General features: G+C 42.5%; 1 protein-coding gene across 22 annotated transcripts in view; it reads right to left on the bottom strand.

Moving 5' to 3' along the window:
• RBFOX1 (RNA binding fox-1 homolog 1) overlaps positions 1-25,462 on the bottom strand; it is a 1,463,300-nt gene that overhangs the window by 1,053,968 nt on the left and 383,870 nt on the right. For 2 of the 22 annotated variants that reach the window (XM_059693093.1, XM_059693104.1), the window contains exon 1: positions 7,283-7,657. The exons of 1 other annotated variant lie outside the window; for it this stretch is intronic. In XM_059693093.1, the coding sequence (XP_059549076.1) occupies positions 7,283-7,327 (45 nt within the window). In that variant the 5' untranslated portion in view covers positions 7,328-7,657. Of the gene's footprint in view, positions 1-7,282; positions 7,692-25,462 lie in introns of those variants that run through there. 19 more of the 22 variants (XM_059693121.1, XM_059693114.1, XM_059693116.1 and 16 more) reach the window with 16 other exon arrangements.

The raw sequence follows: 25,462 nt of genomic DNA, 5'->3' as shown, positions 1-25,462 counted from the left end.
CTGGTCAGTCCACTGTGTGGTTCTGAACCTTCAAGTGTGGGTTAATGCATAGGGAGCCCTGTACCAACTCTTACGTAATGCACAGTTGGGTCGGAAGGCTGTGGAAGCAGTTGGCCTGGGACTGGCATCCATCCCATTGGTGGCTTGCACTGCCACAACCTCTTCTTCCTCCACGATTTCATATTCAGGATAAAAGATATTTCCTTTTACAGTACACACCCTTCATACCCTTAATAAGAAAACTTTGAATATAAATTCTTCCATCCATTTACTCATTCATTTAACTGAAATGAATGAAGGTGCTCCACCCCCATCTTGGTTTTTTGGGGGTTGTTGTTTTTGTTTGTTTTTTGTTGTTGTTTTTTTTTTTTTTAACAATTATGTATACATGTTTAATAGCAGAGTTGCAAGATCTTTTCTTCCTCTAATGCAGAATAAAGTCTAACTGGCACTTCTACACAAAAATCTATGAGTAGGTTTTACTACATGCTGAAAATTCAACAGAGAATGAGATAGTATAGGTCAGCGGTTCTCAACCTGTGGGCCGCGACCCCTTTGGCGGTCGAATGACCCTTTCACAGGGGTTGCCTAAGACCATCCTGCATATCAGATATTTACATTACGATTCATAACAGTGGCAACATTACAGTTATGAAGTAGCAACGAAAATAATTTTATGGTTGGGTCACAACATGAGGAACTGTATTTAAAGGGCCAGAAGGTTGAGGACCACTGTTCTAGGTCATCCCCATGGTCTAAGTGAGGGAAGTTACATAGATTGGCATTAGCAAGATCAAGTCGGCCATCGATATGGCCACATTCACCATATCCCACTTGGTATGGACCACACTGGGCTCCCTAAAAAATTCTAAAAGTGACAGAAAAACCAAAGAATTCAGTTTCTGGATGACCCCTCAGGAGGTCCAGCTGAATAATTTCTCTCTAGTTTTGCACCACAGTTCAGTAGAGAATTAAACAAAGATTTTTCATCCTGTAATTATGCCCTTCTAAATACTATTGTTTCCCTTTGGTGGTTTTGGGTGTTGGAGGTGATCATGTAAAGAGAATTCACAAGCCCTTCTGACCCTGGTTCAGTGCATGTTGAGAAATAGTTAAATAGTGAAAAATAAAGCTGTGGGCATTATTATTCACTCTCATTCAAAAATGACTAGAGTGGTGTTCTTGATCAATCACCCCAAATGGAACTAACAATGGCTTTTGTCTCAAAGCTCAAGTGAAGAAGTTGCCTAAACCAGTGGTTCTCAATCTTCCTAATGCCGCGACCCTTTAATACAGTTCCTCATGTTGTGGTGACCCCCAACCACAAAATTTATTTTCGTTGCTACTTCATAACTGTAATTTTGCTACTGTTATGAATCATAATGTAAATATCTGATATGCAGGATGTATGTAGGAGACCCCTGTGAAAGGGTCGTTCGACCCCCAAAGTGGTCGCGACCCACAGGTTGAGAACCGCTGGCCTAAACACTTATGCTTCTGTGCATTTAGAAAGTCAAATTATTACAGAGCATGCGAAGTGGTCAGGAGCACAGACCGTGGAGGTGAAATCCCAGCTCTGCCACTTGGAAGCTGTGTGGCCTTAGGCAAATTACTCAACTTCTCTGGGCCACGGTTCTTTCCTCTGTAAAGTGTAGATAATAACAATATCAAACCCAAGGCTTGATTTAAGGATTAAGTGAATTGATGTTTTAAAGCATTTACAACAATATGAACACTATTGAAGTGTTTATTAAATACATAAGCAAATAAACCTATGCGTCACACCTTTAAAGGCAAGGAGAAAATAATGGTGTTTGAATACTAAGAAGAAAGGTTCTTAGAATAACTGTTCCATGATTCATTTCAGGATGTTACTTTTCTCTTCTACTGACATCCGTACCCTAGAACAAATTTTTGTTTTCCAGAACCTGCCAGAGGCAACACTGAGTAAATCAAAGTAAAGTGGGCATTTAAACCACAATAACCCATGTCCTATTTATAAGGAAAGATGCCAGAGTAGGCAGGTGTAAAATTTTAGAGTCAAATAGTAAGAAAATAGGGATTTTCTGATTTTGCATCATGAGCCTCTTCACAGTATCCATACAGAGATTTTAAAAATGAGTGACTGAAATCCATTCTCTAGGAAAATCAGACCATGTATATACATTAGTCATAGGACCAGTGATATCGCTTAGGGCAGAATTTCTCCACCTCAGCACTTCTAGCATTACGGGCTGGATACTTCTTTGTTGTTTTGGAGTAGAAGGCTGTCGGTGCATCCTAGGATATTTAGCAACATTTTTGGTCTCCACCCAACAGATGCCAGTAACACACCCTGCCCAAATGAGACACCCAAAAACGTCTCCAATATATTATGAAAGGTTGTCCCTGGAGGAGAGGGAAGTGAGAAAATTGCTCCTAGTTGACAACCACTGGCTTAAGGCATCTGTGGAATCTCATATTTGCGTATCTTCCTAAATTCAGAGTACATTTCAGTGGTATCTTGGTTTACTGGAGTCAGAAAAATCTGGAGTCTAGTTACTTATTCTAACTATAAAAAGTCTTGAAGATTGCTTCCATGGCTCTAAGTTATGCAGAGCAATACCTACCTTGCAGAGTCGTGGTCAGGACCAGAGGAGATAGGGTGGAGGTCCCAGTCCAGTGCCCAACACACAGAGGCAGCAAGGGCCCAGACATCGATCTGCATTCCTGTTAGTGTCCAGGTGTGATCACATCATCACCTTCATCATCCTCACTGTGATAATAAACATGAAAGGCTTCTCTATCTCTACATGCAAATAACCATGATAGATACAACCGCTGTGTCCATCATGTTAGCAGATAAGCAACCGATTTCCTCATGAGCAGAGATTTCAATCAAACAACAAAGAAATATATCCACTGTCCTGTGGCAAACACCGATGCAGAATTACCATGACGAGAAAGGAAACGCTAGCAGCAGTTTTCCTAATGTATGCTCCTTAAGGGGTCCTGTTTCCCAAGCCAACAGCAGGCAGACTGGCCACCTGCACTCGTGTGGTGGTGGCTGGCTTTCTGCAAAGGATTGAAAGTGTGAGGGAGACGATACAGAGGACCAGACTCCCTGAGGGTCTAGGTCTGTTGTGTGCACGCTCTTTGTGTGGTCGCGGTACATCCACCCAGTCTAGAAAATTTAACCCACTGACCAGCCACTGCAGGGAGTTCAGAGCAGCCAGAAGTAACATGGCCCAGTTTAGAACTTTGGCTAATTAGATGATGGTGAATCCAGAATTCCAGACTTCAGTCTATAGGTGTAGAGGAAAAGTAACAAATATGCCCACCATTGCTTAAGGAAAAGAAATCATGCCATCCTGGGACTATGATACACTGTGTCAGTTACAACTATATCATTTCTCCAAAAGTCTTCTCTGGCCTGCCTGATATGGGGACTAGCTGAACGATTATTCACCACCAATTAATGCGAGGGAACCAGCACCTGCTCTTCTTGCTCTCCCTTTAAACTCAACTGAAATAATTTCCCTGGAACTTGCAGATACAAAACTGCGTTAAGAACTTCCAATTGATCCTATTTACCTCCCTGACATCAAAGTCTTCAGACTTCATAAGCCACTGTGAGAGGGGGCCTTCCGATACCCTATAAGTTATGCACACACCTAAGCAGAAAGAACACTTTGAAATTTTTATGGAGCAGCAAAAACGGGGAGTGTATTAATCTAAGCAGTGAAATTGGGCTTTTTGTCATTTTTAATTGCTTGAATTCGTAACCTAGTTTTGCTAAATCAAAAAGGAGTCGCTACAGCTGACACAAGCGTTTTCCGCTTTGGGGGCACACACATAACCCCCCCCCCCCCGACCACCAACTTTTCATATACACTGTATCTCTATCAATAAAAAACACTCCTGAATTTGAGACATTATTGAATATTTGAATCTAGAGGTTTCCAGGTCTGGCCTTGCAAACTAAAACAGACTTTGAAAGATTTATTTATCCCCCTTAGTGCTGTGCACACAGAGAGGGGGACAGCATGAACACCGGATCCCAGGACTATTTTGTGATATGTGATTTAATTCAAATACATTAAAATGCATAATTTAAAAGTTCTCCATGCCCTGAATTGCCCATTTACTATTGCCCATAAGGCATGCAAATGCTCACCTCTGCATGGAAATGAAGGAAAAGAGACAGAAGGACAAAGATGTGCAGCCGTGAATATGTACAAAGATCTCATGTATCACCACACCTTGAAGTTTCCAGCTCAACATAGAAAAAGCCTACAGTGCAAAAACAGTCAGGATCTATGCCTTGTCCCCCTGTTTATTTTTACATGTCGGAAAAATCAACACAAGATGGGGATCCAAGTTTCTTTGATGACATTTTGTTTTAATGCCTTTAGAATTACTTTCAAAGAACTTACTCCAGCCTTCTCCATGATAACTTTGAGGCTAATACACATACATTTTAAAAATAGCTAAAAATTAAACATAAAAATTTTATTAGTAAAGTTTTATTATTATTTCATAAATGTTCTTCTTATTTTGGACAACATTCCATTTCTCTGGTATTGCAAATCTGCCCAAAACCTAATATAAAAATTATAAATGTAGACAGAAAACGGGACCAAAATTCCATTTCAGTGGACATTGTAATGGTCATTTAGCTCGACACTGACCCATCCAATATGGTTTTCTGTAATTAAACAGAAAATGGTTAGGAACATGCTTTCTGATTCTCATGTAATACTCTCAAAATATGACCATATATCCTCAAAATCTCACAACTATCATTTAGAGGAAGCAATTGTTGCTAAAAGCCCTTTAATTGAAATCTACTTCAACGTTTGTGTCATATTCTTAGGGAGAGAAAAAAGTTTGGGGAAAAAAAAGGAATAAACTATTTTTGTGATACTTAAATAATCTGTCCTATAAGTCAAGTTTATGGTTATTTCTATCAAGTCCAAGTAAATACAGATTAAAATGGATTCAGAGCCTAAAACTATGGAAGGTAATAGGGGAAATCGAAGTTTGAAGCACAGGCTATAATAGATGAGTGTAAAACTATGCTTAGCCCAATAAAGTTATGACGGTCCAAGTGCATTGTTGTAAAAACCCATCAGTTGGTGATAACAGAAAAAAATATTCAGCTCATTTCGTGTAATGAAGGCATTTTCCAAGAGTCCATTTGCTTGGTCAAAAAGAAATGACAAGAAAACTTTATCACTTTAACAATAAGTGCTATTAATTAGCTCTTGTACATGAGCACAGACTATCAAAGAGGAAGAAGAAAACCACATTCCAATTATCCTTCCGAGTGCAAAACATTTGCTAAAATAAAAAATGTGGTAGAAGGTATTGGAAAAGCGTTGTGTTCCAGGCACAAGAATAAGATAGAAGGAGGGAAATATTAGGTGAATGAGAGAAAAAGGCAGGGAGGGAAAGGGGAGAGAAAAGGAAGAAAGAAAGAAAAGGAAAACAGGTGATGTAAGGGAAGGCTAGAGGAAACCTCCCCCCACCTCCATAGGTAATACTTGCTCCACTCTTTAGTGAAGCAATTTTCTCTTCATAACCCGTGAGCATTCTAATATACAGGAAACCTCGGCATGCGTGGGGAGTGTGAGTGGGCAGATAAGACTTGAAAAATCCCTGCTTCTTACATGAGAATCATGAATGCTGCCCGCGTTCCCTATAAACGCCAGTGGTAAGCAGCTGTCACTGCTTGACTTTAGTTTAGTTACTCAAACAACAACCCTCTTCAAACTTAATCACAGCAAACCATAAAGGCCTGTTACTCCATTCCACAAACGCGTTTATACTCCCGCCCTTCGGGCTCCAGAAGATACGTATTAACCTTAAACCAAACAATTTACTACCCAGCTCCCCAGGTAAAGAGGATTACACAACCATATTTTGGCCGCCTCCATTATAAACTGCATTCATTTCTGTGTGCCCCAAATTAAACCATATAAACGAGTACATTAAGAGATATCTAAAGATACGCATAAAGTGACTCTTTGTTTAGCAAGTAATTTAATGAACGATTTAATAAGATGACTGTGCCAACTAAACTTTTGGATTCAGAATTCCCCTTGCTTCCCTATTAAGTGTGTGTGTTGGGGGCAGGGGTGGAGGGGGGGGCGCTCAGCTCTTTTGTCAACAGAAATAAGTAAAACCACCCATTTCACTGTCATCTGAAAATAATGGCTACAGGGATAGGCTGAGCCTGAGTCTTTGAGGTGATCCTTCTAGGCTGATAAATGTCGTATTCACCACTTGGCATATTTTTAAAATGCTTGCCAGTAAACTCCATCATTTGGGAAGCACACACACCCCTGCCCTCCCCCCATTTGATCTCTCAAAAAGGGCAACTCGTTTCATTTAATAAAATGGCCCAGAGTCTATTTCTCAAGTCAAAGCATTTGCAACATTGTCCATTTCACGTCTCTTCCCCGGGAACCAGGAACGCAGTGGGGAGAGTACAGCGCGCAGCTAGCTCGGGAGACATGTTTACACAAACATCAGTGCCTTTTCCCACACACGCACACGCCTGCCCACCGGACTGAGCTGCGAACTTTCCAAATGCCCGGCCCATCTGGCCAGGGGTTTCATCAACCTCTCATGTAAAGGGCCGCGCAGCTTTGCAAAGCCCTGGCCAGCCTATTGGGACTTCCATGCTTTTTCTTATAAACACTTATTCATCTCTAGAAATAAAGTTAAAGGCAGTCAATGAGCATGGACAAGGAAGTTCCCCAGGAACTTCTAGCCAGTAAAGAAAATCAATTCATACCCCGCCCCCCCCCCACACCCCCCAGGGCTCCCCTATCACTCCTAACGCCCCTCGCCCTCCCCGGTGGTCAGCGCCCCTGGGCGCCCCGCCTGCACGGTCCCCGGGCGCCCAGCCCGCACGGTCCCCGGGTGGCTTTACCTGCCGTGGCTCATTCACGCGCCCTGGACGCCGCTGCAGCTTCCATCGCGGCTCCGCTTTGCCCGGATTGCACCCGCCGCCAGGTCCCTATTCTAATCAGCAGCCCGGGAGGCGCACACACCGCCACCCTCTGCCTGCACGTTGGACGCGGCTGGCGGCGGCTCCTCTTGCCACAGGCAGCCCAAAATGTCAATTTGCACACTCCTCCCTCCGCCGCCCGCCCCCGTGCCCGGCCCGCTCCCACCCCCTCCCGTGAGTCAGTGGGCTTCAGGACGCGCCGCAGAAGCCAGCCGCCTGCTCGCCACTCTTCCTCTCCCTCGTCTCTCCGTCCCTGACAGCGCTTAGAGCCTCCCCTCGCCTTACCTGAAGGGCATCTCCCACGACTGCAATTAGATGCCAAGATTTCATCCCGGGCTGCAAAGTGCCGCCTGTTTCCTCCCCGGGAGAGCACGGGAGAAGTCCGAGGCAGCGGCGCGCGGCCCCCACGTGCTAGCAATGCAAATGACTCCGGTCCTGGGCGCGAGCGCCCTGCCGCGCTGGCCCGGCTGCCTGGCAGCCCCACACCGCCGCCAGCAGGTGCGGAACGTGCGGGGAAAGAGCGAGCGAGCAGCTGGAGCGAGGGGGCAATCAACGCGGAGACGTACACAAAGGGAGGCCACCGAGGTGCCAGGGACGCTGCAGCGCCCCAGCCCCGCTTCTCTGGCCTCCGCGCCAAAAACGCTCGCCAAATTGGACGCCCAATGTTTTTGCAAAGTCTTGCAGCCTGGGGAGGCGGTGGATGAGTGGGTCCCGCCTCCAAGCTTCTCCAAAGGCTTGCAAACCTCGGAGCTGGCAGCGCTATCTTCTCTCTCTCTCTCTCTCTCTCTCTCTCTCTCTCTCTCTCTCTCTCTCTCTCTCTCTCTCTCTCTCTCTCTCTCTCTCTCTCCTCTCTCTCTCCCTCCCCGCACGTGTCCCTTTCCTTGTTCTTTCAAGCATTAAATATGTACCACATGACAGAATAGGGCACCTTGCAAGGTCCTCCCAGTCCACACTTGACAACCAATTTTAACTCACCAGCAGTGAGATGTCTAAAGGCAGGATATAAGCACTTCCAATTACTTACACTACTCCTGCATTATTCAAAGTGTCCATGGGACAGTATTTACGACTTCCAATATGCTACTACTTCACATATAAATACAGCACAGGATGCAAATCCCGTCAGCTCTTCCCCCATCGCTGCTCACAGGATTTCCTTAGTGTTTCCTCCTACAAGCAGCTGTAGTATTGGAATCTAGTATTCTAGTATTGTAATCTCAGATCTTCCTACACCTGATGTACTGAGTGACAACACTGAAAAGTTAGAGGAGGGAAATATCTATCGTGTCCGGTTGAACTTTAGAGCTCACCTTTGGAAGTGGATTTACCTTGGCCAGTCGGTGTGTCTCAATGGTTGTGCCTTGACCCAGGAATCAGGTCACAGTTGGGATTCCCAGTCAAGGCACATGCCCCTTTGCCAGTTTGATCCCCAGTAGGGGGCGTGCAGGAGGCAGCCAATCAATGATTCTTTCTCATTATTGATGTTTCTATCTCTCTCCACCCCCCCCCCCCTTCCTCTCTGGAATAAATAATTTTAAAAAAAAAAGTGTATTTACCTTGAAGAATGATGACATCAAAATAAATTTCCCATTTTTGTTGTTGTTAAGTAAGTCCCAGCTAGTCCCTGTCTAAGTGCTGATTTCATTAAAGACCAAGCAATTGGTTGGCTGGGGAAGTGCATCTCTGGATGTAGACAATTTAGTGTGTTTTTTTCTTTCTTTGTCCTTACAGTCGGAACTGAAAGCTGCATGAAAGCACTTATCAATGGGATGGGAGGGACCTAAACGCCGAAGAAAATTCCACATGTGGGTAAATAGACCTTATTTGATTAACAGTGAAATATTCACTGGCTTCCTTGCCATTTCTCAGATACTTTTTCTTTTTGTTAAAGGCCTGTGTACAACTGATTAGAATTTTATATATCAGTAAGCACATTTTAAAATGCTAATAAATCTTTCAGATATTTACTTCCACATTCATTACAGCTTCACATTCAGAGGCAATATTTTGAGGTTTTTGGGGAACATGCCAAGTCCTTATATGGCCATCATCCATCTCTGTCACACCAGTAAAAAAATGAGAAGTTTCATTTATTTTTTCCCTTCTATGCATTAAGGGTGTTTTTAATATAGCGTTAAAATAGCGTTTCAATTGCTCCTTGGGGAGTGAATAGAAGTTAATGTGTGTTTTCTCCACCTGCCTTTCCTGGGGGCAGTGGCATTTAAGGGATGCTAAGGTGGCATTAGGTAAGACTTCCTGTCACAGAGATGACGCAGTATACTCCCTGGTTATTTTAACAGTTGAAGGCTAACGTAAGCACATGTCCTTTGGTTGAGGCTTTCAATGGCATTGCGTAAAATGGCAAGAGATTTCCAGACTTTTATGTAATCAGACAGGTTTCCAGACTTTTTGCTTAACCATAACCTTATATAATTATAGAGATCCACAAATATAAAGTATTATTTTACTTTCTATGCCAGCGGAAGTTGGCATTCTCATTGGAATAATTTGGTTCACAAATCAGTACACAAAAGCAAGGTTATTCTAAGTTAGGGATGGTGGGGGTGGCGGGTGGAGAGATAGCAAACCCTAATTACAGCCTCATTTGTCCTCCTGTTCCCTGGCACATATGGCCATTTAATCACGGAGTGAGACAACCTTGGCAGATGTTGCCAAACCTGGTTATTGATATAAATTGCTATTCTCATGTGTAAGTGCCCCAGCAAAGAGTTAAAACAATGTCTGTACTCACCCAAAGGGAACTAAAGGTCTACTCTAGCATCTGTGGCAACAAGACCAGATGACACAGAGCTAAGGTTGTTTCCTCATTCACTGTCTATGAGGAAAACAGCAATGGATGAAAGCCCCTGAGCCCCTGTGGGAATGTAACCTGTTATGGTCGCTCTGGAAACTGATTTCCTAAGAGGTATTAAAATAGAGAATGTGCTCACCCTATAACCAAGAAGTTCTAATTCTAATGCCCACCCAGCAAACTTATGCACAAGCTATGTTCAGGGATATAACAGCTTGTAATAAAAACAAAATAACAAACTACCTATCACCATAAAAATATTATATACCCTATGTGAAATACTATAGAACAGAGACAAATGATGATTAAAGCTATATTCGAATAATCTGTAGCTGTATAAACATGGGTGTGTATAGAGAAAAATATATCTATACACACTGCATAGTACAACTATAGATACATATAGATACATGTTTTTCAGTAAAAGTTTTGCTGAGATAAACAAGCAAGTTTTAAATAATTCATACACCATGATACCCTTCATGAAAGAACATGCACAAATGAAATAGGGTAGATTTTCTCTAGATATATACATACCTGTGGACACATAGAAAATGATCCAGAAGGGAGACTGGCCAAATCCGGCTGCTGCCTGTTTCTGTATAAGCTGCTAGCCAGAAATGTCTTTTATATGTAAGTGGTTTAAAAAAAAAACATGAAAAGAAGAGGAATATTTTATTATATTAAAATATATGGTATTAAGACATTCAAATTTCACTTTCCACAAATGCAGTCTTATTGGAATTCAGCTATGTACCATTTGCTTACACATTGCCTGTGACTACTTTTGCTCAGTGGCACAGTTGAACGGTGATGACAGTACCAAATGGCCCACAAAGCCCAAAATGTTTACTGTCTGGCCCTTTACAGATGTTCCCCAATCTCTGGTCTGGAAGAATGGGCCCCACATTCATAACAGTGTCCTCTCTGGGACCTGGGAGGAGACTGGGGCTGATGGGGAGGGAGAGAGAGCTCTAGTTCCCCTTTTCAGGGAATTTATTTATTGGTTTTATACTTTAATAAAAGGTAATGTGTATGTTTTATATACTTCCTTTAAATATGCATACATATGTGCACTCATAAACACAGATGTATAACTTACAAAATGAAGTTTGTATGTATATAAAACCTTTTAAAACATGCATGTATATGACATATTCATACATGTAAATGAATACTATACACACAGACATGACTTGTTTTGACTTTAACGAGAAGGTGTATACCATTTTAAAATGTATGTGTGTCTATGTAGATACACATACCTGGAAAAAATAAATGCAAAACAGGTAGTTCTTGATGGTAGAAACATAGATGCTTATTACTTTCTTCTTTGTTAATTCAGGTATTTGTCAATTTCCGAAGTAGATGTAGATATAAGGAAACAGTGGACCCCAGCCCCCCGGGACCATGTGAGTGGTTCAAACCACCATTGTGCAATAGCATTTTTCTCGCCAGGATCTGTCTTTTCTCTTCAAATCCTGAATGATAAGACCTTCAAAAAAACATCAAGGTTTGGCTTACACTCACCTAACATTTCTGGAAAACCCCAGTATCTAATTGCTTCTTCATAGGAAAAAAAAATTGCTAAGCCTCAGTGCACTAAAGATTTTTATAAAAATCAATCTTATCCTTGAAGTAAAATGCGCCATAGATTATCCTTTCTGCTAGAAGTTATGGTAATGACCGACTGAGATCTGCCTCACAATACAGTAATATTGCTTCTTTACCAGTTTGAAAATATTTCCTCATAGAAAAGCACAAAGCAGGTTCCAGCAGAAAAAAAATAAAATAAAATAAAATTACATAGCAACCACACTGGCGCTTGTCGGATTAGAACAGTGGGACCTAATGACTTTCTTTGTCCTGACATCCACTAATCCAGTTGCATCAGGAAAGGTGAGCTTAATGAAGCACAGTGAGACAGGAGAGCGCACGATTTATGGCGGAGTTATTGTGCTTATATTCCGAAATGGATCCCATTAGCTCAACATTGGTGGCTAGCAAATGACCACATTTCCTAATAGGCAAATGCATGAATTACCTGGGCATATTTTAGAAGCGTGCTCTACAAAATGGTGCACCTTACAACTTCAAACTAGGACCAGGTGAACCACATTCCTTAATGAGGCGTAGCAGACTTTTTTTTCGAGCAAGAAACAGAATTATTGCAACTGAACATCCATTCCTCCTCTTCATAATTTAGCACGTCCACATAACCTTTTCCTTGAGGTGGCACGCAGCAAGCACAACACTGAGAGGGATGATTTTTTATTAAATAGCATGGCAACCAACAAGGATTGTTTTTCAATGCTTTTTTTATCAATATAAGGCCAACGTGTGTTGACCTTGGAAAGTTTAGAAAATTTGGAAAAGTACGAGGAAAAAAAGTTACTCATTACTTTACCTTCCAAAGATAGCCATGTGCAATGTTTTATCACAAGTAGGTCCACTCAGACCTTTTTCATCACATAGGTAACTAAAAAGTCATAACCACAACAGACATTTTAGTACATAAAATGCCTTATACTCTTGTTGCACTTTGCAATGTATCAAGAGTTTCTGCCTAATAAAAAAAGATGTTAATTTTAGTATGCCACTATGATGCCCAGGTTTGTTTCACTCCATGTTCAATAACACTGAAATGAACATCTTTGCCCATAATGCCATGAGCCTGTCTCTGTCCTACATCTCAAGGTAAATATCTGAAAGTGAAACTGATGAGTCAAAATGCGGGCACCGTTTTTAGGGCTTTAGATATAAGGAACCAGAATACTGAAAAGTTATAGTAACCTACATTCCCAGTAGCGGTATAACAGAGAAGCCATCTCATCCTGGGAACAATTTGGGGCCAACCACTTCCTCTTTCAATAACCATCTCCTGGCTCCCGAACCTCTCCATCCACCTGCTCCAGTTGGGCCTCCACCCAACTGCAGGCTAAATTAACATGAAAGAGCTCAAACATAGAAAACAAAGGCGGTAATGGGGAGCAATTTAAATCTAAGCTTATTTAACCTAAGTGGCGAGTGGCTGTCCATTTTGTCTTAATTGCCTCTTAAACCAAAATCAATGTTAAATTACCTGAACAACAGCTTCTGCACAATTGCAAACTGAAAATTCTTTAAGTGCCTCCTCAACAGCCTTTGGCTGTTATCTGGTCCATTGACGGTTCTTCTTCATGGTGCTCCAGCTTTGGATTATGGAATCCGGCTCAAGGGTGGGCACTCCTGAAAACAGCCACCGCGTGGCCTCTGAGGAGTTGTTCCTTGACATGTAGTGTTCAAAACGAAAACTACATCAGGGAAGTTGGACAATGGCTTTTCTTCCTTCCTTTCTTCATCCCTCCCTTCCGCTCCCCTTCCTTCCCTCCCTTCCTTCTTCCTTTGCTTCTTTCTCTCCCATCAACAATGAGAGGATGGCTATACAAATGGAAAACAACCAGACCATATGGAAAAATGGAACTCTGGCCCAGGATCCCCAGCAACCAGCCCAGAAAAGCAGCATGCTATCCGCAGATCAGATTTTCAGGAAGTCAGACCACCTCTGACTTCTGTCTCTCGCAATCAGTTCAGGAAGCCAAACAGAAACCCCAGTAACATTTGGCGCTAAACCAGACAGGACTTGCTTAGTAAGGGACAGCTTCTCTAAGGTTTGTCCCTACTTCCACCTTAAGAACTAAGGAGAGAAAGCTCAATAGGCCCCATGACCAATCCCACAGAAGATCCTGCTCCCACTCAGTGCCCCTGCAGCTGCCCCAGGCCCAAAGCCTGCCATCAGGGCGTCCCCGAAACCTTCCTTTCTCCTCCTAGGAAGCTTTCCACTCCTCTGCCCAACTCGGAGACTCTGCCAAAGCACAAGTGATGGTGGCTGACGTCCCAGCTATAGCGAGCTCTCGCTAAGCAGCCTTTGCTTGTTCTCCTTTCACTGGTCTTCGCTTATTTCTCTAATGGTTGTTTTCAATACTCCACTAGGTAAACGAGACAGACAAAGCCCAGCCCTCATGGAGCTCACCTGCCAGTGGGGAAGACAGACAGAAACCAGATGACAGACTCTAGTAGCTGCTACGCAGTAAATGAACTTTGCCATGGGATGGGGGAAGGAGGATAGGTGCCATAGATAAGATCATTGGGTGGTTAGGATTTATCATTGTGTCGGGCAGCTTCCTGCCTTTGATTCATTCAAATACTATAGAGCAATGGTTCTCAACCTTCCTAATGCTGTGACCCTTTAATACAGTTCCTCATGTTGTGATGACCCCCAATTTCATTGTTACAAATTGCACATAATTAAAGCATACTGATTAATCACAAAAACAATATGTAATTATATATGTGTTTTCCAATGGTCTTAGGCGACCCCTGTGAAAGGGTCGTTCGACCCCCAAAGGGGTCGCGACCCACAGGTTGAGAACCGCTGCTATAGAGCACATGCCATCTGACATGCACTGTTGAGCTATAAAAATAAGGCAGATGTACTCTGCCCGCAGAGAGCCTGGGAGGGTGATGCACTCTCGCTAATAAGCAGAACACAAAGTAGACAAGTAGGTGGGGTCAGAGCTGAGGTTCAGGCTAAGATCTCTGAGAGCTAGGAAACTGGGAGGGAAAGTTTACTCCCACATATTATAAGGTGTCCTGGGGTCCCGGAGCAGAAGACTGGGTGGAGAGTGGTGGGGTTCAGGACAACACTCCTCCAAAATACATCAGCTTGGCATATTGGGTGTGTTGAGCTGAAAAGGATTTGAGAAACAGCAGGTGCAGGAGAGCTCTCTGACCTGCCGTTCTCCCTAACACAAGTCACAGGAGCTCACGTGAGAGATGCTCTCTGTATAGGAAAGTATAGGAAAGGGGGCATCCTTTTCTCCAGAGGTGGAGGGACACGGCAAGAATCCAAATAAAACCTTGCCAAGTTGCCCCTGGTTTACTACCCTTAGATCCTATCTCTCTGTTCTATCTCATTTTCCCACGACTTTCCAGTTTTCATCCAACCTAGTATTCATTGCTCAGGCTTAACTGCCCCTTTGGGTCTTCATTCCCTATTGAAGGCTCCCGTGTCACAACAACTTACATCAACTAAATGAGTATGTTCTTGTCTTGTGAATCTGTCTTTTTCAGTCCAGTGCACAGGGCCCAGGTGGAGAACCTAAGAGGAGTAGAGGGAAAGATGTTTCCTCCCCTACAATGGGGAGAGATATGTACATTATTATTGGTATTTCTCTGTGTTAGGCCAGCATGGGCATTGTAAAGATGGAAGAGGTTTGCTTGGAAATATCCTTAAATGGCCATTCTATCTTCACTAGGACAACTTTCCCTTGAATTGCCTAAATAGGAAATTAGATAAACAATTTGAAGACCAAAAGACACGACTGATCACTCTGTTCCCCAAATCCCCTCACCCTGCAGGTGGAAGCGGTCTGTCACCCTGTAGGCGGGATGCAACACAACACCCAGTTCCAATGACTTGATGCGGCCTGGGACTAGGACAGAAGGCGGGTAAAGGACACACTAGAGGGTGTCCTTTTCTTGAGGGTCTAGAACAGCGGTTCTCAACCTTCTGGCCCTTTAAATACAGTTCCTCATGTTGTGACCCAACCATAAAATTATTTTCGTTGCTACTTCATAACTGTAATGTTGCTACTGTTATGAATCGTAATGTAAATATCTGATATGCAGGATGGCCTTAGGTGACCCCTGTGAAAGGGTCGTTCGACCCCCAAAGGGGTCGTGACCCACAGGTTGAGAATCTCTGGTCTAGGCGGTGGAAAGGCTTCTGATGCTACATCACCTCCATGGCTACCATACAGATGGCAATTGTTGGCCCCTTTCTCTACCCTCTACTTCTTACAGAAACCACTCCTCTCCCAGCCCCACCTCAACCAGTCACCTGTCCATGTACCCCTCTCTGGTCAAATTAGAGTCTCTCCTAAAAGGGCTTTTGAAAAGAGATGGAGGGGGAGCTTTGACAGCTGCATTTGTTAGATCAGGAAGATATCATGGAAGAATCTGATGAGTAGTCAGGAGTCACAGTCCACAGAGGAGCAAAGACGGGGTGAGGTTACCTCTCAAATGAACTGGGAAGTAGGGGCAGGCAGATAAGCAGAAACAAGAGTCTGTGTGGCCCCAGAGAAAGACAGAGATGGGAGAAGTTGTTGTCCTGGCCATTGAAAGCTTTCTTCCTTAGCTCTGTATTCTTTCTCTTCCCCTAATGCTTCCTATGAAAGCAGACTTCCCTTGAAGTCCCGACCACACTCTCCATCCTTGCTAGAATCTCTAGACACAGTTGGGATTGCACAGGACATGGCCAGCCTGCAAAAATGTCCTCAGATCCCTATGCTTTGCAGAAAAGCAAAAAATATCCCAATGCTGAGTTGAATAAACCACTTCCCTGTGGCTCATGCTCTTTCATGAAGCATAGCTAGTGCCAGCCCGTAGAAATGCAATCTAAACAATGAGTGTCTACATATGGCTATTTAAAATGAATGGTAATAGGATAATAAAGCACTCACTAAGCCAGTGATGGCGAACCTTTTGAGCTCGGCGTGTCAGCATTTTGAAAAACCCTAACTTAACTCTGGTGCCATGTCACATATAGAAATTTTTTGTTATTTGCAACCATAGTAAAAAAAAGATTTATATTTTTGATATTTATTTTATATATTTAAATGCCATTTAACAAAGAAAAATCAACCAAAAAAAATGAGTTCACGTGTCACCTCTGACACGCGTGTCATAGGTTCGCCATCACTGCACTAAGCAAAGGTCTGTGTGCCAGGCACAAAGTAGATGCTTAATGAACTTTTCCTAAGCACAAGGCTGCTAGTGTCCCAAGTCTGAGCAGGAAACACAGCTTTCTTTGGGTCACTTTGCTGTCTAGAATTTCAGCTCAGTTGTTATCACAGACCCTTTATCAGGAGTAAGATGGGAGTCATTCATCCACCAACAGCTTAGTGCACGTGAGGTGAAATACAGTGGGGCCTTGACTTAGGAGTTTAATTCGTTCTGAGACCGAGCTCGTTAAGGAGCTCGTTAACTCAAATTACTCTGTCAACTCAATGCAAAAAATCGGTGGAGAGACAGCTGGTATCCCAAAAAACTCGTTAGTGGGGACACTCGTAAGTCAAGGCCCCACTGTATAGGATTGTGAGGTTCCCAGCTGCTGCTCTATAGATCTTGATTGACATTGGAGGATCCCTAACTCTCAGTGAGCCAATGGGATATGAGGGCATTTCAAACGCTGGCTGATTCCTTCTGCAGAAAGCTCAAAGTTCCAATTCTAAGTAGTCACCCTGTAATCCTACTCAAGTGCTATGCACTCAACATAGTAGGATAAGGAAACAAAAGAAAGAGAAACCAGTGTGATGTGGGTCTGCTTTTTCCTGCTGGGTTCTCAGCTCGCAGGTACCCCCAGAGCAGGTGCAGCTCATCTCACCCAGTGCGAGCTTTCCAAGCTACATCCTTTCCCCATGGCATGGGCCCTAAAACAAACCAGCATTTCACCTGGTGCTTAATTAAAGCATTTAGAGCTGGCGAAGCACACGCTGTGCTGGTCTCTTAGGATGACTAAGACCTTCTAAAGGGATTGGCACTGGGGACATTGGACGTTACGTCTTGGTCGTAGCTTTAGAATAATATTGTCAGTGCGACTTGCTGCTTTGCTGAAAATCCTTAGGGATGACTCTATTTTCCTTTCTACTTTTCTATATTTTACCCTAGCACTTTTCCTCCTCTTGTCTTGCTTCTCCACTTGTATCTTTTCTTTTCTTTAATATATGTATTTGATTGACTTAAGAGAGAAAGGGTGAGGGAAAGAGAAACAGAAACATCGATTATGAGAGAGAATTATTGATTGGCTGCCCCCTGCATGTCCCACACTGGGGACAGAGCCTGCAACCCAGGCATGTGCTCTGACCAGGAATCAAACCTGGATCTTTTGGTTCATAGGTTGATGCTCAACCACTGAGCCACACAGGCCGGGCTCTTTTCCTCTTTTTGACACAATCGCCTACAAGACAGAAGAACTTGCTGAGATAAACATGTGCAGTTCATGGCTGAGCTGGGAAAGAGTGTTATCATCACCACACCACCACCCCTGCCTCAGAACTCAGGTATTCATTCTCGGGCTAAGACTCTTTCCCAAACCAATGAGTGGACTTAGCAAACATTATCGACATACTTTGCTGAGAGGTGTTGTAAGGAGCCTTGCCTTGACTCAGTGCATAAATGATGTCTCTGAGCTCGGATCTCTCTCAGCGGTGGTTAGGACCAGCGCGAAGGCTACAGACTTAGACATCTAAACTTGACAGCAGACCCCGCGCTTCTCTCGCTCTACTGTTGGCTGCCTCCTGCACGCCCCACACTGGGGACAGAGCCTGCAACCCAGGCAGGTGCCCTGACCAGGAACTGAATCCAGATCTCCTGGTTCATAGGTTGATGCTCAAGTATTATATGTCTTATCTCAGTATTATACATCTGTGACTCTCAGTATTATATCGCCCATAGCACTAGGATGGAAATGGCCCTTGGGAATGCGGTGGGGATTGGATATAATAACAAATGTTCAGCCCCTCGCACAGAGATTGACACATGGGAATGTCCCAAACATGTTCACTGTGTTCTCCCCGTTTAGTCAGTCACATTCCCACCTGTACAAGTCTTGCTTTTCTTTTTTTCTTTTCTTCATCACCATTTATCCCCCATTTACCCTCTCCCACCTCCATCCACCCCCTCTTCCCACAGTCACCACACTGTTGTCCCTGTCCATGAGAAAACAAATAAACTCCATTTCTTTAATGCTTTTAGCTCAAAAGGTAAAGGATTTTCTGGCAACAAGATGATCATCAGAGACATTTTTAAAAAGCTTCTTCCGGAATATTTTTATGAATCCTTTATTAGCCATGTTACTATCTTGACAAAGACAGACAGGTTGCATTAGCAAACTTCAGAACATTACAGAAAAACAGAAACCACCTTTGGGTGGAGTAATACTTTATTGCTGTGAAAATGTCCCCATAGGTACCACTAACTAAGGGCAGAGGAGATCTAAGCCTACCCCCAGCTGGAAGGATCCAGTGGCTGGTAAAAGGTATTTGATGGCTCAGGTTTTCTCTTAAAACCCCATGTGCTTTCTCTTCCCTGTGTATTTGTTTTTTATAGAAAACATAACACCTTTTCTCCAAAAGCTTTGAGCAAAATTGATATTCCAAGAAACAAGCTCTGTCCACTCTGAGGCTAAGGATCCCTGCTTCACCAAATTGTATTTCTGGTGGGTATAAATACTGCAAGTCAAGACCCTCAGAAAGTATGAAGCCACCTCGCTGGGCAACTATGTGTGTCACTGCAACTGATAGTAATAAAATCATTACAGTAACAACACTATTAAAACCCTCCACTGTATGAATGTAATCTCAGTGCCTGGTGTTGCTGCAACATTTTCCATATCATAATTCATTTAATCCACATTAATTGAAAAAGTGCTCAACATCATTGATCACCAGGGGAATCAAAACCACCATGAGATGTCATCTCACACCTATTAGAATGGCTATCATTCTTTTTTACATGGTAAGTGTTGGTGAGGATGGAGCGAAAAGGGAACCCTTGTCCAATGTTGGTGGGGATGTAAATCAGCCCATAGTCACTGTAGAAATCACTTTGGAACTTCCTGGAAAAACTAAAAATAGAAATATCATGTGATCTAACAATCTCACTTCCAGGTATCCTTCCAAAGGAACTGAAGTTGGGATCTAGGAAAGATATCTACACTCCCTTGTTCATTGTAGTGTTATTCACCACAGTTAAGATACAAAACAAACAAACAAAATGTCTACCAATGGATGAATGGATAAAGAATATGTGGTATGCGCACACAGGAATATTACTTGGTCTCAAAAACAAAAAAGAAAATCCTGCCATTTGCAACAACATGACTGGCTATGCTAAATGAAATAAGCCAGATACAAACAAACAAACATTGCATGATCCCACTTTTATGGGGGATCTAAAATAGTCAATCTCAAGGAGCAGAGAGTAGAACAGTGGTTACCAGGGATGGGGTGGCGGGAACTGAGGAGATGTAAGTTGAAGGGTACAAAGTTTCAATTACGCAAGATGAATGCAAGATGCTCTGGAGCTGTAATGTAGAGCATGGAGACTCTAGTTAATAAAACTGTACTGTAGACTTAAAAATTGGCAAGAAGTTAAATCTTAAGTGCTCTTCCCACAAAAGAAAAACAATTAAAAAGAGGGTAAAAAGAACCTTTTTGGAGATGATGAATAAGTTTGTGGCCTTGACTATGGGCATGTACTTATCTCCAACTCATCAGGTTGCAAACATTCAATATCACCACTTTCTGAATGTCCATCATACCTAATAAGGTGGCTTAAAAAATATCTACAGATTTATTAAACTGTATTATATTGTTACATGTAAGTCGTACAAGCAATTAGACAATATAAATGATTCCATCAACGGCATTTACTTCTATCAAAGCCCACACAGAATGGGAATATGGTTCCCAGATAGGACTGTTCCAGTTTCTGTACCTCTCAGCCCAGAAATCAATCTGAAGAGATTATGTTTTTGTCTTCACATGTTTTATAGTTTCATTGCTAGATTCTAAGTATTAGTGTTCACATTGAGCAATGTGCAGTTACTCAACGTAAGAGAGCCTCGCCTCGTTCAAAACGCCTTACAGAGATAATAAAAAGTGCAAAACCAAGTCTAGAGCCTCTTTAGGTGCATGGAGGCACCTTCTTTTTCCCTTGATTTCCCATCCAAGCCTCATGGGATTGGCAACAGGACAGCAAGATGATATGCCCAATCTTCTTACACCCAGCAACCAGCAGCTTGAATTCAGACATGTCCAAGTTTGAATTCTGGCTCTGAGAAATTCCAAGAAATTTGACAAGTTATTGAAATCCTCCTCAACACCTGTTTCCTCTCCTCTAAAATGGGTTTAATACCAATCCATTCAGATGGTTGCTGAGGATTCTAAAGTTAAATAACACATGTTAAAGGACCTAGCACAATAACTTGGAATAGTAGGCATTTAAAAAGTTTTCAAAAATAAACCAATGATGTTAAAATGCACTCAAAGAGGGTACAACCACTAATGACTTAACATTTTTTTCAATTTAAATTTATTTTAAAAATTGCTTTTAGAAAGCAAGAAAGGGAGAGATTAAGAGAGAGAGAAATGCCAAAACCGGTTTGGCTCAGTGGATAGAGCGTCGGCCTATGGACTCAAGGGTCCCAGGTTCGATTCTGGTCAAGGGCATGTACCTGGGTTGTGGGCACATCCCCAGTAGGAGGTGTGCAGGAGGCAGCTGATCGATGTTTCTCTCTCATCGATGTTTCTAACTCTCTATCTCTCTCCCTTCCTCTCTGTAAAAAATCAATAAAAAATATATTTTAAAAGAGAGAGAGAGAGAGAGAGAGAGAGAGAGAGAGAGAGAGAGAGAAACATCAATGTGAGAGAGAAACAGTGATGGTTGCCTCCCAGGTGCATCCTGACCAGGGATCGAACCCACAACCTGGATATGTGCCCTGACCGAGAATTGAACTCTCAACCTTTCAGTGCATAGAACAATACCATAACCAACTGAGCCACAATGGTCAGGTTAAAATTATTTTTATCCTTTTTTGGGTAAGGTAAGGGTTAGCTAGAAAGTTTAAAGGACACATACACACTCATTTTATCACAAATTTATATAGTTTTCAGGTCTCTTATTAGTACAACAATAACTCAACTCAAACTTTAGTCTAAATCAGGAATCAAACTTTTCTAGTGAAGGGCCACATAGAAAATATTTTCTGCTTTGTGGGCCATATGGTCTCTGTTGCAAGTACTCAACTCTGCCCTTTAAGCACAAAAACAACCGTAGACAATATGGAAACAAATGGGCATGGCCGTGTTCCAAGAGAAGTCATTTAGGGACACACCGATTCCCATAAGTGAGCAGGCTCTGGTCTAAAGGTACATTGATGGAAAGGGTGCATTTTTCTATGTAGATTTTTAAAATTTATATTTATTTATATTTTTATTGATTTGAGAGAGAGAGAGAGAGAGAGAGAGAGAGAGAGAGAGAGAGAGAGAATGATGAGAGAAAATCATTGATTGGTTGCCTCCTTCACACCCCCTACTGGGAATCAAGCCCACAACCTGGGCATTGAACCCTTGACTGTAATCAAACCCAGAACCCTTCAGTACACAGACTGACACTCTATCCATTGAGCCAAACCAGCTAAGGCTCTATGTAGATTTTAGATGTTAAGCCCTAAGGACCAAAGTGTTGAGTCCAACTAGCCAACTCTTTCCGGACAAAAATAAAAACAAAAGGTATCTATTAAAGAATGGAACCAAATCCACTGTGCTACCTTGACTCTTATAGGCTCACCCATGGTGTCAACATAAAGAATAGCATCCTTATGTTCAGGAGAAGGGACAGTGCCCTTCATCTTACTATCAAATAAAACAAGTACATAGAAAAAAACAAAACTCAGTCCACCACTTTTTATTTTCCGGAATGACCTACTCCACCTCATTTTGCAAACATATAAAGTATTAGACAACCACTTGCCTGGGTATGAGACCAGTGGATAGAGACCGGAAGCTATAAAGGGTGATTCAACATGAGCGACATCGCATGTGCCCAGGGCTTCAGGGTTTGTAGAACGTTTTGCATACACTCTCTGTCATTTACTCTTCATGGCCATAGAGCTAGGCATGAGAGGCTATGATTATTATGCCTATTTTACAAAACAAGATATGGACTTCGCAGAGCTGGTGAGCTCCTTGCCTGGTGGCTCACGGAGCTAGTCATCATTGACTGAGGAACTGACCCCAGGAGGCTATGACAGAACCACACTGCAATTCTGCTGTGTGTGGTGGCATGCATGCTCAGCCCTCCCCTGGGGGCCCCCATCCTGTAAGGAAGCTGAGCCATGCAGAGTGGCCTCCTGTAAGCCCTACAGATGGGCGTCCTGGAGTTTGCTCCTCCAGCTGGACCTCATAGCCATGAGTGAACGTCCTTCCCGCATCCCAGCCCCCACCCCAGCTGCTCCCCACCAGCCTCTGTATTGCCCCATTGAGGCCTCCAGCACCATGTATTAGGGAAAGGCCGCCCCTCGCCCCCCGCCCCTGTCTCTGCCCTTTCCAAAGTCCTGACCCACAGGATCTGTGAGCATAATAAAACACTCCCTGTCTAAATAACAACAACAAAAGAACTGCTGCCGGATTTTTTTTTTCTTGGAGGCTCAGTCCTCCTCTGCCATATGCTGCCACCTCTTTTTAATGCGCATCTATCCAGTGAACTTGGCTTCCACAAACCTTGCAGGAAGGAGGAGAGGGGAAATACATTCAGCAGAGTGATGGAAGCTGTGGCTGAGTAATTAATGTGTGGAATATGATCCGTAATCCATATGGAAGGTGTAATCAAAGCACAGAGAGGTGACCTGCCCACTCGAGAGGAAACCTTTCTGAAATACTAACTAAGGTTCTGCTTCTAGGGCCAAGCTTTCATTCAGGAGCTGTATTCCTTGCTGCAAATGCATGGCTAGACAGCAACTTTTTAATCAGCCCTTTTTAATTACCACCGCTATAGGGATAATTAATAAAAGAGGTATCACTAAATAAAACTATATATATATATATATATATATATATATATAGAGAGAGAGAGAGAGAGAGAGAGAGAGAGAGAGAGAGAGACATTTTCAAAAATTACACTCCCACCATCAGTATATCAGGGCTTTTGTTACCTCACAGTCTTTCCATACTTGGCTACTAGCAATTTTGTTAATCGTTGCCAATTCAAGATGCACAAATGGTATGCCATTGTGGCTTTAATCTGGTTTTCTCTGGACGGCATCTAACTGCAGTCATTAAAGCTGCCCCCACTGGGATGAAAGGGTTGCCTTCACCCCAACAGCTGGAAGTTGATCCCAGGCTGGTGACAATCGCAGGAGAGCAGGCATCAATGACTCCACTTAAAGGGTCCAGTGGATTTTCAGAAATAATATGGAAATTCCAGTCACACTGAATCGGGTGTAGTGAATACCACTAGTTTTGGACGATCAAAGGGCCACCCTCTCTGCATATCATTTCTCCTTAGTGGTCCTGTCTCTCTGAGAGAGGAGGAATCATCAGTATTATGGTTTGCCTCCTATAGAGTTGATTCTATTATTAGTTTGAGGTGCGCATGCAAGCTGGCCTAGCTGTTAAGGAACTCACATCTCTCTGACAGGGATGGTTGTGATGGCGGGAATGTGACCCAGTATTTTCCATGAGGATGTTTGGAGAACAAGATGAAACCTGGGCCCATGAGTAATCATGGCCAAGGCAGGCTTAACTTGGCAGGAACAGAACCAGCGAGAGAGCGAGATCCAGTCCTAGTGTGAGGCTGTTTGAGCTTCTGGACTCGGTAAACTTTGAGCAATCATGGCGTTTTCAGTTCTGAATGTCAATATTCTTCCTTTTTTGCTTCGGCTAACTTTGGTCAGGTTTCTGCCACTTATGCCCAAAGGAAATATAACTAGTAGATCAGTTCAAACAAGCTTCTGACCCCAATTGTTACTTGCCCTACACTTTAAAGTAGGGAATTCTTGTCCTTCCTATGTCATTCCACAGTTGTCACGCCAAGGCTGAAGGACATAAATGAGCAAAATACTAATAAATAACAGTAAGTCAATAGTTGAATATAAAGAATGTAGAAAGGGTGACATATAACTTGTGTATATACAAGTTAGTGGAAAATGGTGCAATACTGAATAAATGATATTGAGTCAGGTGAATAAACCTTTTCAAGAAAAATAATGTGTGTTAGATTTGATACTTAATTTTTAAAAAGTAAATTCTAAGTAAATTAAAAATCTAAAGATAAAGCATAGACTGCACATATGGTGACAGGTGTACTGGGTGCTGAGCACTCAGTATAATGGTGCAATATACAGCTATTATAAAACAGAAACACACACCTGAAACCTATATGTTCATGTTGAGCAATGTCAGCCCAATCAGTTTAATAAAAAAAGAAAAAGAAAGCATAAGAGGCTATTTTTATAGAAGTTGAATGAGAATTGACAGCTTCTTGAGTCAACAATTCAAGTGATCACATACAAATTAAGCTTTTATATGGCAAATGATAGATGAAATCAAAGGCAAATGATAGCATGTGTTTATAACACCTGTAACTGACTAAGGTGACCAGCTATAGCATACCAAGAATTCCTACAGGTTAACAAGCAAAAGATAAACCAATTGAAAATGGACAAAGATTGTACATAAATGATTCATACAGGAGGAAGGATATTGTGTATCACAAGTAATCAGGAAAATTCTAATTAAAGCAACAACATACCATGTGCCATACTTATACTCAATCGTTTTAAAATACTGCTTTTTAAACTTCTTTTTAAAAAATACGTTTTTATTGATTTTAGAGAAAGGGTAACAGAGATGACAGAGAGAGAGGCATTGATATGAGAGAAAAACACCAATTGGATGCCTGTTGCACCCTGATGGGAGAATGGAACCCACAACAGGGCATGTCCCCTGTGCTGTAATCAAACCCTCAACCTTTCTATGCAGAGTATGACACTCAACCAATAGCCACACTGACCAAGGCTAAATTCTTCTTTTTAACTTTCTTTTTATTGT

This window comes from Myotis daubentonii, chromosome 4, assembly GCF_963259705.1.
Source record: "Myotis daubentonii chromosome 4, mMyoDau2.1, whole genome shotgun sequence".
Classification (NCBI taxonomy): Eukaryota; Metazoa; Chordata; class Mammalia; order Chiroptera; family Vespertilionidae; genus Myotis; species Myotis daubentonii.
The sequence above is the reverse complement of the archived record's forward strand: the minus strand, read 5'-3'. Positions and strand labels throughout refer to the sequence as shown.